This window comes from Poecile atricapillus, chromosome 2 (assembly GCF_030490865.1).
Source record: "Poecile atricapillus isolate bPoeAtr1 chromosome 2, bPoeAtr1.hap1, whole genome shotgun sequence".
Lineage (NCBI taxonomy): Eukaryota > Metazoa > Chordata > Aves > Passeriformes > Paridae > Poecile > Poecile atricapillus.
Window position 1 is genome coordinate 34,370,978 of NC_081250.1, and position 13,735 is coordinate 34,384,712.

The 13,735-nt window shown below is 38.0% G+C and overlaps 1 protein-coding gene across 1 annotated transcript in view; it reads right to left on the bottom strand.

The window, feature by feature from the left end:
* Window positions 1-13,735, bottom strand: part of JAZF1 (JAZF zinc finger 1) — a 186,879-nt gene that overhangs the window by 72,996 nt on the left and 100,148 nt on the right. The window contains exon 2 of the mRNA XM_058831830.1: window positions 9,052-9,124. Coding sequence (XP_058687813.1) covers window positions 9,052-9,124 — 73 coding nt within the window. The remainder of the gene's footprint in view (window positions 1-9,051; window positions 9,125-13,735) is intronic.

A 13,735-nucleotide genomic window follows, 5' to 3' on the forward strand; every position in this document is an offset into this window, starting at 1 on the left:
AAAATGTCGTTTTTCAGTATATTTAGCAGATTATGAGAATTACATTTAGCAAGAGGTATTTTCCTCATTATTTTAAATGGTAACACGCTTGGTTTTATTTTTATTAAAGAACTGCTACATAGTGCTGGGTGAAAATTCAGGGCATTTCTACAATCTCAACATTGGTAACAGATAATGTTTCTGTAGTTGGTCAGATCCCAAAGATCACATTAAAAGCATAAGCTCAAAGTTTTTGTGCTAAAAATATTCAAACCAGGTTTTTATACCCACATTCTGTGGTTAAAAAGTCAGCATCAGCCCTGGTAATCCTCAGCATGGAAGACAGGATCTGTTCAGCTACCTCTTGCAAACAGACTAACCTGGTTTAAATTGCTTCACAACTTTTCCTAAATACTGACCTTCTAGAAATGGCAAGTGAGCAAATGAAGTAAGAAACAGTAGAGAGGGAAGTCACACATAAATGCCTCGACTCACCTAGAACCAGGATGTTTTGGGCTAGGTTTTTTAACACTTTATTGAGCATATTTCACACTGGAAGCTACTGCAGGGAAGGAAACTGTTTTCAACAAATACTCAAATTGTGTGTAGCAGCAGTGGAACTTAATAGCACAAATTGTTACCACCACTACAGGTGAACTGGATATTGAGAGGAATGGTCCTGCTATCCACACTATAAAAGCAAGTAATAAAGTCAGTCTATTCCCAGCTCAAAAGTTCTTGTGAAAGGGTCATTCAAGGCACATGGTCAATTCCCAGCACTGATGGTGGCAGATATGAAATGTCACATGCAGCTTTGAAACAAGTCACCTTTTTTGCACCTCCATCCAGAATCCAAAACTACATCCTTCTCTGTTAGGGTGTCTTGCTAATTTCTAACAAAAGCTACTCTAATTAGAAATTACTAGATATTAAACAGTCATGCAAAGCAAAACCACAGCAATTCCTCAATAAATCAAGGACAAATCAGCAGTGTCTACTCCTGCAGCCCATCTCCACCTGTAGATGGAATTACTGCTGTAATTATTTCCATCTCTGCCTGTATCCTCATATACCACCTGGGGAAATACTTGTGCCTGATTTAAAAAAAAACAAAACAACAAAACAAACACTACAAACAAATCCCCAACACTAACAATGAAAGAAAACCTTTCTCAGTTTTCTGAAAAATTGGAACAAGAAATCTAGTGTCTGCAAAATTGTACTACTTTGAGGAAACCAAGACTCAAAAAGTACTAAATCAGCCTGAGTAATTGTACTATAACTGAGCCAAATTAATTAAATAAAGCCTCCCTTTAATAGCCTTTGTTTGCTGAGCCAAGCAAGCTTTTTGAGTGCTTCAGGTCACCATAATCCAACATAAGTTACTTAAACAATTTGCAATATGTAACATACACAACTATTGCTGAAGTGCATTGAATTAGACTTTCGAGGTCAAATATAGGCTACTGTCCACCTCACAAACACATTTAACAACTGTACATCAGAAAAAACCCATGTAGTTGCATCAGTTTCAGGGTTCTGCTTCGTCTTGCAAGTTCTCACTTTTGCATCCTTGTAAATCATCTTCATTGTTTGAGTTGTGGATGTTTCAGAAAAATCCAAGGGCAAGATCTGAGCAATCTCTTCTCTGCTTTTATATTCGTAACAAAAATCCAGTAAGCCTTATGGTTTTCCTAACTGTCTCTACACTGTCAAAAATTATTTTTTGATTACATGATACCATACTATTGTGGCAAAATTAAGTAGATTAAACAAAAATCACAGATGATATGCCAAGGCGTCTTACTCTCAGCACTTTATAAGTTTAGGAGAGCAGTCGCAAAGGAAAACTAAAAACCATAGGAACCTTTTCTTCTTTCCTTCGTTTTCATCATATTAAAACTTCCTTTACTATATAATACCTGCTCACAATCAGGGCAGTCAAGCTTCACTAATTCCTTATCATAACATATACCCTCAGTGCTCTCTTTCACCCATATGTTTCATACCCACCAGTTGCTTTCAGATGGCTTCAGTTTTTACTTTCATTTTGTTCTAGCATGAAGGCTAGTCAGGATTCCAGTGCATAACACAGGTTCCTTTCAGCTCTGTACCGCAGGTGCTTAAAGACTGCTATAAACTGTGCTATTCCAGTCATAGACCTAGGAGAACCATCTTTCAAAAGCATTTTGCTGGTGGACTCCAAAATTCCCTTGCTGGCCTGCTAAATGCACCCTTGGCCTCAGTAAGAGAAGAAACCAATTCTGTCAAGCTCTCCACCTGGTCTCCATTTCTTGGGACACCGGAGTATTGCGGAGGAAGTGGTGGGATAAGGAATGCATCTTTGCAGGATATAAAATTTTCTCTCTGGCTCAGAATCAAATTGAGAGGTCAACCCAACCGCAAATGTATTTAATGAAAATTAAGGCTGAGACTAACACTTTGGAGTAGGTTTCACGTAGCGGAAGATGACATCAACGTTCTTTCCTCACGAGCCAAGTTCTCCAGCACTAAGAATATTCTCTCATCTGCACTTAATTTCTAGTCTAGGCTACAGGCTGTCCTAAAGCATGACTTGGACAGCCTTGGTATGCAACCTCCAAATTGTGGCCCTACTTCTGAATGCCTACGGCAATGTACAGACTTTGTGCTGTGACTGTTTGTTATGTGGCCCTTATGTTTATGGGCCCCGTCTCTCACCGAATTCTAGCAAGATTTTGCAAATAAGAACCCTTATCTGGAAGTGTTATATGCAAAAATGAGAATGAGGGAGAAGAGAGGGAAACATTGAGCATCTTTAGACACCTTAGGAATTATGGATATAATTTGTTGCATTTCAATAAGTTAGTATTAATAAGTTAGTATAGAGATATTCACTACTGGAATGGATCTTAGAATACACAATATGCTCACATCACTAAAAGCTGACATAGGGGAAGAAAAATTCAATAATTTGCAATTATTTGAAAATCTAATTTTAAGTCTTTCTAATCCTAAACATGCTTTTTTGCAACATATCTAAGTAGGTAGCTTTACAATGCAATATTATTACTTTTTAAAAATCAATTAAGTTAGACAAAGAAGCACATGTACTTTTGTACACAACATCAGTGATAAGTAGATTTTAAGTTCATAAAAAGACCGGGCCACAGTCAATGAAAATTGCCAGCAGCTGGTCTGGGCTGCCTTGCGATTCCAGGGATGGCACGTTTGCCAATCTGCAAGTCATCACATGTAGCTAAGATTGTCACAACAAGCTTTTAGCAAAACACTGGACAGCATGAACCTTTCCTAAGAAGTTATTTACTCAGTCTGTAAATTTCTCCTGTGCATGTAATATTTTGCGGCTGTTGTTGATGGTGATTTAAAGAAAATAAACATACCAGGATAGGAGGTAAACAGCTGTGTGTGTCAGACATTTTTTCTAAATGGTAGAGACAGGAAGAACAGCCACTCTTTTCAGCCATTTTAACTCAGATTGTACTTGAAAAGTAAACTAATCACCATTGTAAAATTTTTGCTTATTCTTCACTCATAAATCAAAGCATAATAGTTTCTACAAGCTCTTATTTCTGCAGAGGATCTGAAACCGGGCACATTAATGTGTTTTCCAAATAGCTCTGCAAACATGTTAAGTAATTGCAATATAAAGAATGCAGATGTGTTATTACCAGAATCTAGTAAGAATTAGGACCTTACTGTGGTGTGACGTAGAGAAATAGATACTGAGAGCCTTATTAGCCCACATAGCTGAAAATAAAATATCTGAATATGTTTTTTTGTGCAGCCAACACACAGTCACTCTGAGAACATTAGTATTGCTTGAATCAAATTTAAACATTACAGAAATGAAATGCCTTCCTTTTTAAAGCAAGTGACAATAAAGTATTTCTCCTTCCCCTTCCCTAAATGCAGTGATTTGTGCAAGAGACCTATGCAGAAAGCTGGGAATTGAAACAGAACTGGCCAAGACAAACAGTGCCAGGAAGATGTTTTTTTCATCAATTTTGGCATGCTACATTGACAAAAGATGAAGAAATGCCACCAGAGACAAGAATCCTGAAAATCTTGAGGACTTTTCCTGACAACACTAGTGCTTGGTAACTAAATTACACAAAGGTGTGCACACATTCACTTGCAAGAAATGATGCTGACTTGGCAATGCTTCTTTCACTTGAAATTCATGGGGTGGAAAAGAAAAGGAAAGGAAAAATCCTGAGTCTTTCACAGAAAAATTACCATAAGAAAGCTAATTCCTTCTCAATTAAAACAAAAAATCAACCCCACAACTAAGACACATTCTTTCAGTCCTACATTTAAGTTCACCACATAATTTTTATTTCAAGGCATGGCATTAAGGCTTTTCCTCAAAGTGCCAATCTGCTTTTTGATCTTTACTGCTGACATGAAATAGAAGAGCTGTACATCATATAAATCTTCAGCTTTGCTGCGCTTGAAACTGGTAAAGAGAGAAAGAGAAAACAAAGCCATCTGCATAAATCCTTCCAAACCAAAAGGCATTCCCCTTATCCTAACTATCATTCATTTCTGCACATCTTGTTTGAATTATCATCTGATGTTTGTCTTGTTCCATCTCCAGAACAAGTCAAATAGCAGAGCATAAAGATATGGCTACATGAATAAAACCATATGATCTACTTGGTCACTGTTAACTTAAAAATAGGCTTACACAGAAAAATATTATCTGGCAATTGACATGTTACTTTGATCCCTTTCTTTCTGTATCCTGTCACATGCATTCAATCCAGCAGCTACTGGAAGCATTGGCATGCACCTTCATCATGATGAGAACCAACAATCCAAGGGAATCACTGCACTTTTACAAAGTTGTGATATTCGATTCAAATGAGACAGCATCGTGTTATGGGAAGGAAAAGTTACATTTTAAGACAAAGAGGAAGAACTGTAGTACTAGGCACTATAAAATGTAGCAAGTCTGATACAGCAATACTTTAACAGCTTCAGGGGCTCATATGTTCCCATGCAGAAAAACTCATCTACAATAGAATTCCTGAAATGGAAAAGTCTGCCTTGTCCCTACTCTTCTGTTTCTAAATCATGGCATGAGATTTAAGACAGTGTATGCTATACCAAAAAAAGTTAGGATAGCTCTTAGTTATACCTTTTTTTAAAAAAAAATTGCTTTTTATTCATTCAAAAAACCAAATTAACTATTTTGAGATCAAAAATCAATTTTAAGGGATTTTATATATTTATTGGTAGAATGTCTCGATCTGTTACATACCATGAATGATACAACTTCAAAGTGGAAATATCGTGCCTGAAATAATTAGAAAGACTTGAAGCTTGATTTACTGTTTATCAGGTGAATGATGCAGAGAGTTTTATCTTTTAGAGAAAGATGCTCACCATTTTCCCATCAGGATGAAATTTTTTTAAGCAAAGTAATTACTGTATCTAAGAAAAATGTATTTCATGGAAACTGTATTAAATACAGAATTAATTGTTCTTTTTATGGTATATGCTTCCAATAATACAAATTACTATGGTACTTCCCATCCTTCATATTCAAGGTGAAGGAAATTGACTCCAATAACTTATGCTTTTTTCTTATTTCTGGCACTCACAATCTCAAAGTTGAAATATCCCCATTAAAACTTAATTGTAAAGAATTTTTCATTCACTAAGTTGGGAAATAAAAGCTTTTTCATTATAAACATTTTTTAATATGACCTTTTCAGACAAAGGAATTATTTGTATGCCTCTATTGTCTTCTCACTTGTGCTAGTGATATTGGTATGTTTATTTTTCCGTTTTTTTCAAAAAGTCCAAACATTCCCTAAACAGCTGCTTTCCTCATTAACAGGTAACCAGCAGTATCCACATAAAAAAAGCCTTTCAAATACGAGAACACTGAGAAGTTTCTCTCCATTAGACTGCACCAGTCTAAAAGCCTTGGCTGTATGCTGCAATGCCAGGTAATACAGTACCTTAAGAGCCATCATCACCTCTGCAGAGCCAGAGTAACACACTCAGAGGCACAAACAATGCTATGCAGATTCCAATAAAACACCAAGCAAAATTCATAGTCATGTTTATTAACTTAAAGCTATAAAACCTGCATTTAAGAAGCAGCATGAGCAATATTAATCACTCTGGCTAACTACTGCATTTCAATGCAATACAAAATATAAAGGTGTCCTGACCCATCTACAAAGGAAATACCTTTAGCAAGTACTGGAGGATGTTGGCCCAAGAGCTCATTTGCAACTACTCCTGACAGATCACAGCCAGTATTCCATTCTTGTAGTAGCACCATTGAACTCCTTGCAGACAAACCTCTCCTGTATTTATAGGACGGAAACAGATTAACTGCATCTGCTTTGGCTGTAGTGTGTCTTTTATTGATTCCAATTCTGACTTCTGAGAAACCAAACCAGAAGAAAGCAGGGAATAGCCATCAATACTGGAGACTGCACTAAGGCTACACTAAACTGTCTGAGAAAGGGATTTGTGGCAATTCAGTCAGTGTCTGATGGAAGTGTTTGATGTAGCAGTAACAAACCATTATGACCCATAATTTATATTTTGTCCAGCAGTTTTAAAAGGAACGTTATCTGTCTACATGAGGATCACACTCACTATGGAAGCAGCATCTGTGTGTAGTTACTGAAAGCTGTAATGGTAGTAAATCTCCGGCAGAGAAAGAGATGGAGCCTTATAGATTTAGACATCCACAATCTGAGGGCTGTCTCAGAACTTCAGAGCTCAAACAGTATTGCCGTAATAATATGCCTGAGAAAATAACCAGGGATAGAAGGGAAATGGAAACAAGAGTATGTTTCAAGTTGTAAACAGAGACTCCAGTACCCTTCCCTCTCTACTATCTGTTTTACTGATACTTTATCCTCCCGACTATCAAGCCAGACAACCCAGATTTATGTTTTGTTTTACCTCATAATAGCCACCATACAACAGGGCAATGGGCAGAGCATAAAGCACATCCATTTAATCTTTCTACCACAACATATATTTAGTGTACATTTTATCATACAATTTTGGCAGTCCCTGAGAATCAGATGTCCCTATTTTCCCAGGCTCCACGAGACCGTATGGCCCACACAGAACATATTGAATATACAAACTTGCAGAGGAAGATTGTTTTAAGGTCTGTAACTCACAGCAGGAACTGAGCTAAGTTCAGTTCCACTTGGAAGCCATAAAAGCATGGGTTTAAAAAAAGTGCAGCAGTATCTGGTGTTTGATATCTAACAGTATGCAACATGTTTATGACATGTATTAGGCTACAAAATCTGAGTTCATAGCCTGGGACAACAAAGCAGAACTCAGCTCTGGCATATGTAGTGGGAAATAGAAAGGCATGTCTTGTACTGTAATGGATATTGCTGCTCCCTCAAGAGCTTGAGTTGCATAGAGCAGGTGGTTCAATGAAAGATACTAGCACTTTGGAAAAAAAATAAAATACAATTAAAAGAGCAACTAAATAGCAGCTGGTTCAAGCACAAGTCAATTCAGATTCAGTTTTACTATACAAACAACACAGTTTGATTCTCCAGAATTATTTTTCAGAAATGACAGAGTAAGAAAGTTTGGACAAAATATGTAGCAAGCAAAACTGTCTCAGTCACACAAAACTCTGTTTAAAGGGTACAAAAAATAATGAAATCTAGATGAGGTATCACTTTCAAACTACTTTAAAAGTAGTCTGATTCCAAAATGGACAATCAAGTCCCACTGTCTTAAAACAAGTCCCATGGTCTTATGTATGGTCTGAAGTATGTGGTCTTAAAACAGCTTTTCCCTATTTAAAAAAACTAAACAAAACCTTCCCCCTCTCTCACATTAAGTAAAATAATCATAGAAGCAAAAAGAGAAAACACCCAAGTATATGATGGAAAGAGGGAAACATATCATCACGCACAACAGCATACCAAGCCTACACACTGGAAAAAAAAAAGTTTTATACATTAAATGAGATCAGCAGAACTAAGTGTTAAAAAGGGTCATGGCTAATTTCAAAATATGCTTTAAGAGTCGGACTGTCTCCAGGAAGAAGAAGAGTTTCTTGCCAAGTAGGAAATCATGGCTATTCTTAATCATCATAGTCTCATGTAGTGGAGAAAATGTAGTCATTTCACCAAGTGAACACCACTTCTTACTTCCATACTTTGAAGTATCCTTCCCCCACACACCCACTGATGCTTTTTTGCTACAGCAAACATTATAGAAAGTCAAAGAGTGTATTCTCTGTTTTTAGAAGTTTGTTGGTTTCTGCTTTTGTTTCGCTTTTTCCCATTTTTAAAATGAAGTAGAATTAGAAATAAAAGTTTTGCGTGACCCATGAGAGTTTGAATCAACTCAGTCTATGCCAAACTAAATCTTGGGTTAATCTTCCAGGCTTACAGGGTTACAAGTTTGTATCTCATCCTCTAGACAAAAAAAAATTAAAAAGCAAACTGGTCTTCTATGTATAGAAAGCAATAATCCATACTGGAGTACCCCGGAGGTTTCAGTACCACCATCAGTCAATAACTGAAAAGGTGAGGCCCTGTTACTTAGAAAAGTGCTTTTAAAACTGTTTGATTTCTTAGTTGCTTTCAAGTTTTACGTTATACAGGGCTGGTAAGCAGGATTTTAAAAGATATATATTGTGGTTGAAACATTTCTGAAGTTCTGTAAAAAATCCACTTATATATTGAACTATTATCAGACAGAACTTATTTTCAATCAAAAGTGAAACCTTTCTTGACTCACTTGTGTGAAGTACAATGAAATGGAAAACTGAGCCAAGAAAATAATCTTGTTTGGCATGAGATTTAGCTAAAACATAAAAAGCTAAAACCTCATTCTTAAGTATTTGAGCAGTGTAGCTGAAGGGCTGCTTGTGCCCTATGCAGAAGTGATTAAAAATTTAGTTACATTTTAATTCAACTGGTTTTCCAAAAGAGGTGTTTTGATAGTATCATATCCCATGATGCAAAACAGAGTGCATCCATAAGCATGCCATTTTGGGACAATATATATTGTGCAAACTAAGATCAGTTATACCTGAAAAATAACCACTCTTACCTGTTAATGTAACTTAGAGCAACATAGGTGGGCTGCTGAAGTTCTTGTTTCTCTAATACACGTGGGTCTGTATCTGGAATAAAGAAATACATACACAGAATTGAGCTTTTGGTATTGGCACTGAAATTAGGGGACTGAATGCTGCAAAGTAACCTGTAAGTGGACACAAGAGGTCCGAAATAGCTCAACCCAGCTTATCCATAGAGTACACTTAGCACAGTGCAATCACTCGCTCATTCATTCATTCATAAACACATTGTTGCATTACTTTACACAACAATTTGAAACATCAACAGTGATGTCATTTCCAACTGTCACACAAGCTTTCACAATCCCCCTCATAAATATTAGTTTTCACTGCTTTCCATGATTTATGGTGTTCAATGGCTCAAGCCTGCTTCTTTTTTAATGTAGCTATTTTAATATTTTAAGATGCTCCAAGAGTGATTAGATCTCTTCTGTTGTGCCTTGAGACTTTTCTTCTGCATCTCTGAGCTTTGTTCTCTCCCTTCTCTACAGCATATTTTCTGAAGCTCTGAATCAGAAAAGTCATACAAAAATGGTCTTGAAGCAAAATGCTTGCCAAGCAGAGCACTGCCCACCAAAAGGCCTGAAGCAAACACATCCAAACTCCCTCGACCACTAACTTTCTTACTCAGATGAAGAAATATGTTTTCAATCACTGTATCCATTGTCCTTTGCAGTTAAGCTGTGCTTTTATTTAACAAAGGAGTTTTGGTCGGAATTTCTGAAACCAAAGCCAAGGGAGTATGTCCACAGTTTAGACAGTTTTCTTATACCAAAACCCAGGGTTATATTAAAATTTCAAATACAAATTTGCCCTGCATAGTTGACAGGCACCTTTAGGAGCTGAGCATAAACAGTCTTCAAAAGTTCCCAATGGGAAGTGTGCATCCTGCCTGTGCAGATAACTACACAGTCATTAACATGTTTTATGCCTTACTTGAAAACCAATTCTATGTGTAACTTCTGCATTTTAACTATCAAGAATAAAAACTGCCTTTACCAAATGGCTCCCCACAGCACTGCTGATATCCATCTTTTATTTCTGAGAACCATCTACTTTGTGTTTGGTGAGGAGGGCGGGGTGTGGGGCACTCCAAGCAAATCCTGTATTTTGGATTGCTCCTGCTTCCTCCTACAGCTTTTAAGCATTGTTAATGTTTAAAAACTCATTATCTTGATAAGCACATTAGTTTGACTTGATCAGTTGCTTTTGGTGGTTTTTGTGGGGTTTAAAACAATTATTTTGAAATCTGTCTCTGCTGCCATGCCTTAAGGAAGATTTTTAACTGAATTGAATGTGGAAGGTGCTTGATGGGTGGTGCATTTGTCAAACCACTGCTGAAACAGATAATGTCTTTATTCAAGGAGAAGGCAATCCCCTGCTTGCCTCTCTAAGCTCAGACTGATCCTAATCTTTCTCCTTACACTTGCTCCTGCACAGCTTAGGCTGCAGGATTTGCTAACATGCCTTTATCAATATATCCCTGAAGAGATAAATAACTAAGAAAGTTCAGTGAAGAGGGATAAACGTACAAGTGCCAATCCAATCAGCAAACCCAAGCCTGTTGCTCTTAAGAGGAACAGATCCTGCTGGTGCCTGGGGAAATTCTGCAGTAATTGCCAGCACGTCACACTCCATATGAAGTTAACCAAAGACAGCAAAGCATCAGTGATCTGCCATGCTGTCTAATTCACTTCTCTGAGGAAGTTAGGTTCACACAACATACAAAGATCTTTTACCTGCCTTTGTTTCTATAAAACCCACCATCATTTAGCAGGCCAAGCATACAACTACTGTCATGATGAGCTCTCTTAGATTTACACCTCAGTGGTGCATGGCCTGCCATGAAACTGTCTCGATGCAGAAGGTCTGCAGGGCACTAATCCCAGCCAGGACTATCTGAGAACTGCTGTAACCCAAGTTCAGGCATCTGTGGTTAAATGACTATGTCTTTGCTAATCCAGTTCTTAAATGGGATTAACCTCCACCTATAAACAACAGTTTCTGTGGCCGAAGGAGACAAAATTGGGGCTGGTTTACATCAGAATGCTGCACATTATCTGTGGGAGAGGACAAGGAAAGGCTCTAATGGAGAGTCCACTGCACTTCCCGAAGCTTGCCAGCGGCTCCCCATAACACCAGCTGAAGATGAAAATACAAAGACAAAAACCAAAAGCCCCATAACTTTTGTAGGAGTGTGCTATCAAAGCAGAGAGCAATTTGCCTGCTGGCACCTGGAGAAAGCAGACTCCCGTCTGTCAGAAGGTGCTGCCTGACACACAAGGAACACAATGCAGATTCTATTCAATATATCTATCTATCCCTTCCCCCTCCATGCATCAGACTTCACATGTTTTTAGAGTCAATTATGCTGTATATACCAATTCCACAAAATAATCCAAGCCACGGTAAAAAAATCTTGTATGAATTTAGCACTTAGAATGCTTGACACATTTTTATTCCTCTTGCAACCAGGTGCTGGGTTGCCAGTCATGACAATGCTGCATTCACTTCTGCACTGCAGCAGGAACTACACATAACACTGCTGGGTTTTATTTCTCTTCCTCAGCTATAATTCAAAAAAAAAACCAACTAAAAAACCCCAAAAAACAGAGAAACTTGTTCTGGGGCCAAGGCCCTCAGAGAAGAAGAGAAAAGAGGAGAAACCAGACCAGCTGTGCCACAGGTGGCAGCAGCCAGGAGGCCCTGGCACAGTCCTTCCCCAGTTGGGGGGCATGAAAACCACACTGCATCCACCTAAAACCTGCATGGCTGTGCTATCCAGGCACATGCACCTTTAGGTAACCACTACCAGTTTTTTTCTCACTGTCTAAAAATGCCACCAGTTCATTCCTTTCTGCCTCCATTCCCTCTTCCTCTGCCCAGCCTCAGACAGTGCCTTTCCTCTCTCCTGCCCTTTCCTAACTCCAATTCTTCCGCTATATCCTGCCCTCCATCACTCTCTACTGCTTTCACTGGTATGATCCCCTCTTAAAATGTCCCAACATAAGAGCATACTAAAACCTTCACGGAGATGTTTAGAACCACTTGTTCACTCTTGTACCACAGGACTGCACATAGATGCAATTCATTCCCTGGACTGCCCTCTCCCTTCTGCCCCAGCCTGACCCCTCCACCCCCTTTATTTTATTTTACTTCCAATCTAGTCAGTCTCTGCTTAGATTCCTGGTATTAGTTAGCACTCTTTGGAGAAGAGTGAATATACATTGTTAACAACTACAAGAAGATCACAACTATCTCAGACTGGATACAAAAAAACCCAGTAATTAGTGCATTTTTTTCTTCCTTTCTTTTTTAAGGAATAGCAAGTAGATCTCTACAGTGAGTTTAAGCAGCAGTATTCCCTGATGCTGAACCTTCAAGCCTGGACTTCCAGCACTCTGCTTTTCTCATGCCTAAGCACATTCATACAGACACTAACTAGCAATGTTTTCTAATGCCACGCGTGCTGCCCCCAAAGCATGTCTTTGAACATGTCTTTGCCCCACTGACCAGAATGTTATGCATCAACCAACACTCTCCCTTAATCTGATTCAGGAACGAGGAGCAGGGGAGACCAAAATTTCTTGTCAATCTCACAAAAATGGCCCTGTATAATGTTACATGTTTAGTCAATGGTTCTTCAAACTCACGTAGACTGGTCAAAGTCAGCCAAAAGTAGCCTAAATAGTTTCCAATCAGACACCTATAATGGATTAAACAGTCACAGATGCCAAATTTCTTCTTGAAAATATTTAAGCAATATAAATTAGGGCTGATCTGAGTTCCCTTTCTTGTAAGAAAAATATCCAGAGCTTGACGGGACGATTGATTAACATTACTTTAACTGGTTACCCTAACTTCTTGAATTAACAAGGGCTATCCAAGACTCACTATTTCTTTGGTTTTGTAGTAACACTTTAAATCTGGTAGAACAAATTGTCACCCACTGTACATTAGCTGCCCTCATTACGTGTCTCTTATAAGCATTATGTGCCACTGATTTCATTCCACAGAGGGAAGAATTTCTGTAACGCTGTATTTTTCAGCTATGTCCCTCTCATTTACTATGGTGCTACATTTTTTTTCTCTTTTCTTTTTTTAATGAAATGTTATTAAAATAAAATACTTGTCTTATACAAACTACGTCAGAATTTTGTTCTGCATCCCAGAACCTCATTATTTAAAAGATTGAAGTGTGGATGCTAACATTCATGAGAGAGACAGAATTACTCAGTCATCTGCAGGATTAGAGCCCTCCAATTTCTCACATCCACAACCTTTCATACTGGACAACTAGACAAGTAGTATGAGTGTATAATTAAGGCTGAGAGACCATAAATTGCACTAAGCCATCTTTGAACTGTTCACACAAAGCCAGGCATTTTCTGTGGAGTATGTTCTAACAAAATAAATCACTGACTACTGAAGCATGCTATGATTACTAAATCACCTCACTACACAGAAATAACTTGCAGTGTGGGAGCACTGCAAAATCCTAACGTGGCAAAATATCTTAAAGACAGCAAGTAATAAACAAAGGCATACACATCCTGTATAAGTGCAATCTTTGATTATATAACTTGGTTCTTCATTAATATTTCTGCACAAAAATACATGCCACATCTCCATTGTATATAATGCAGCAGTAAGTTT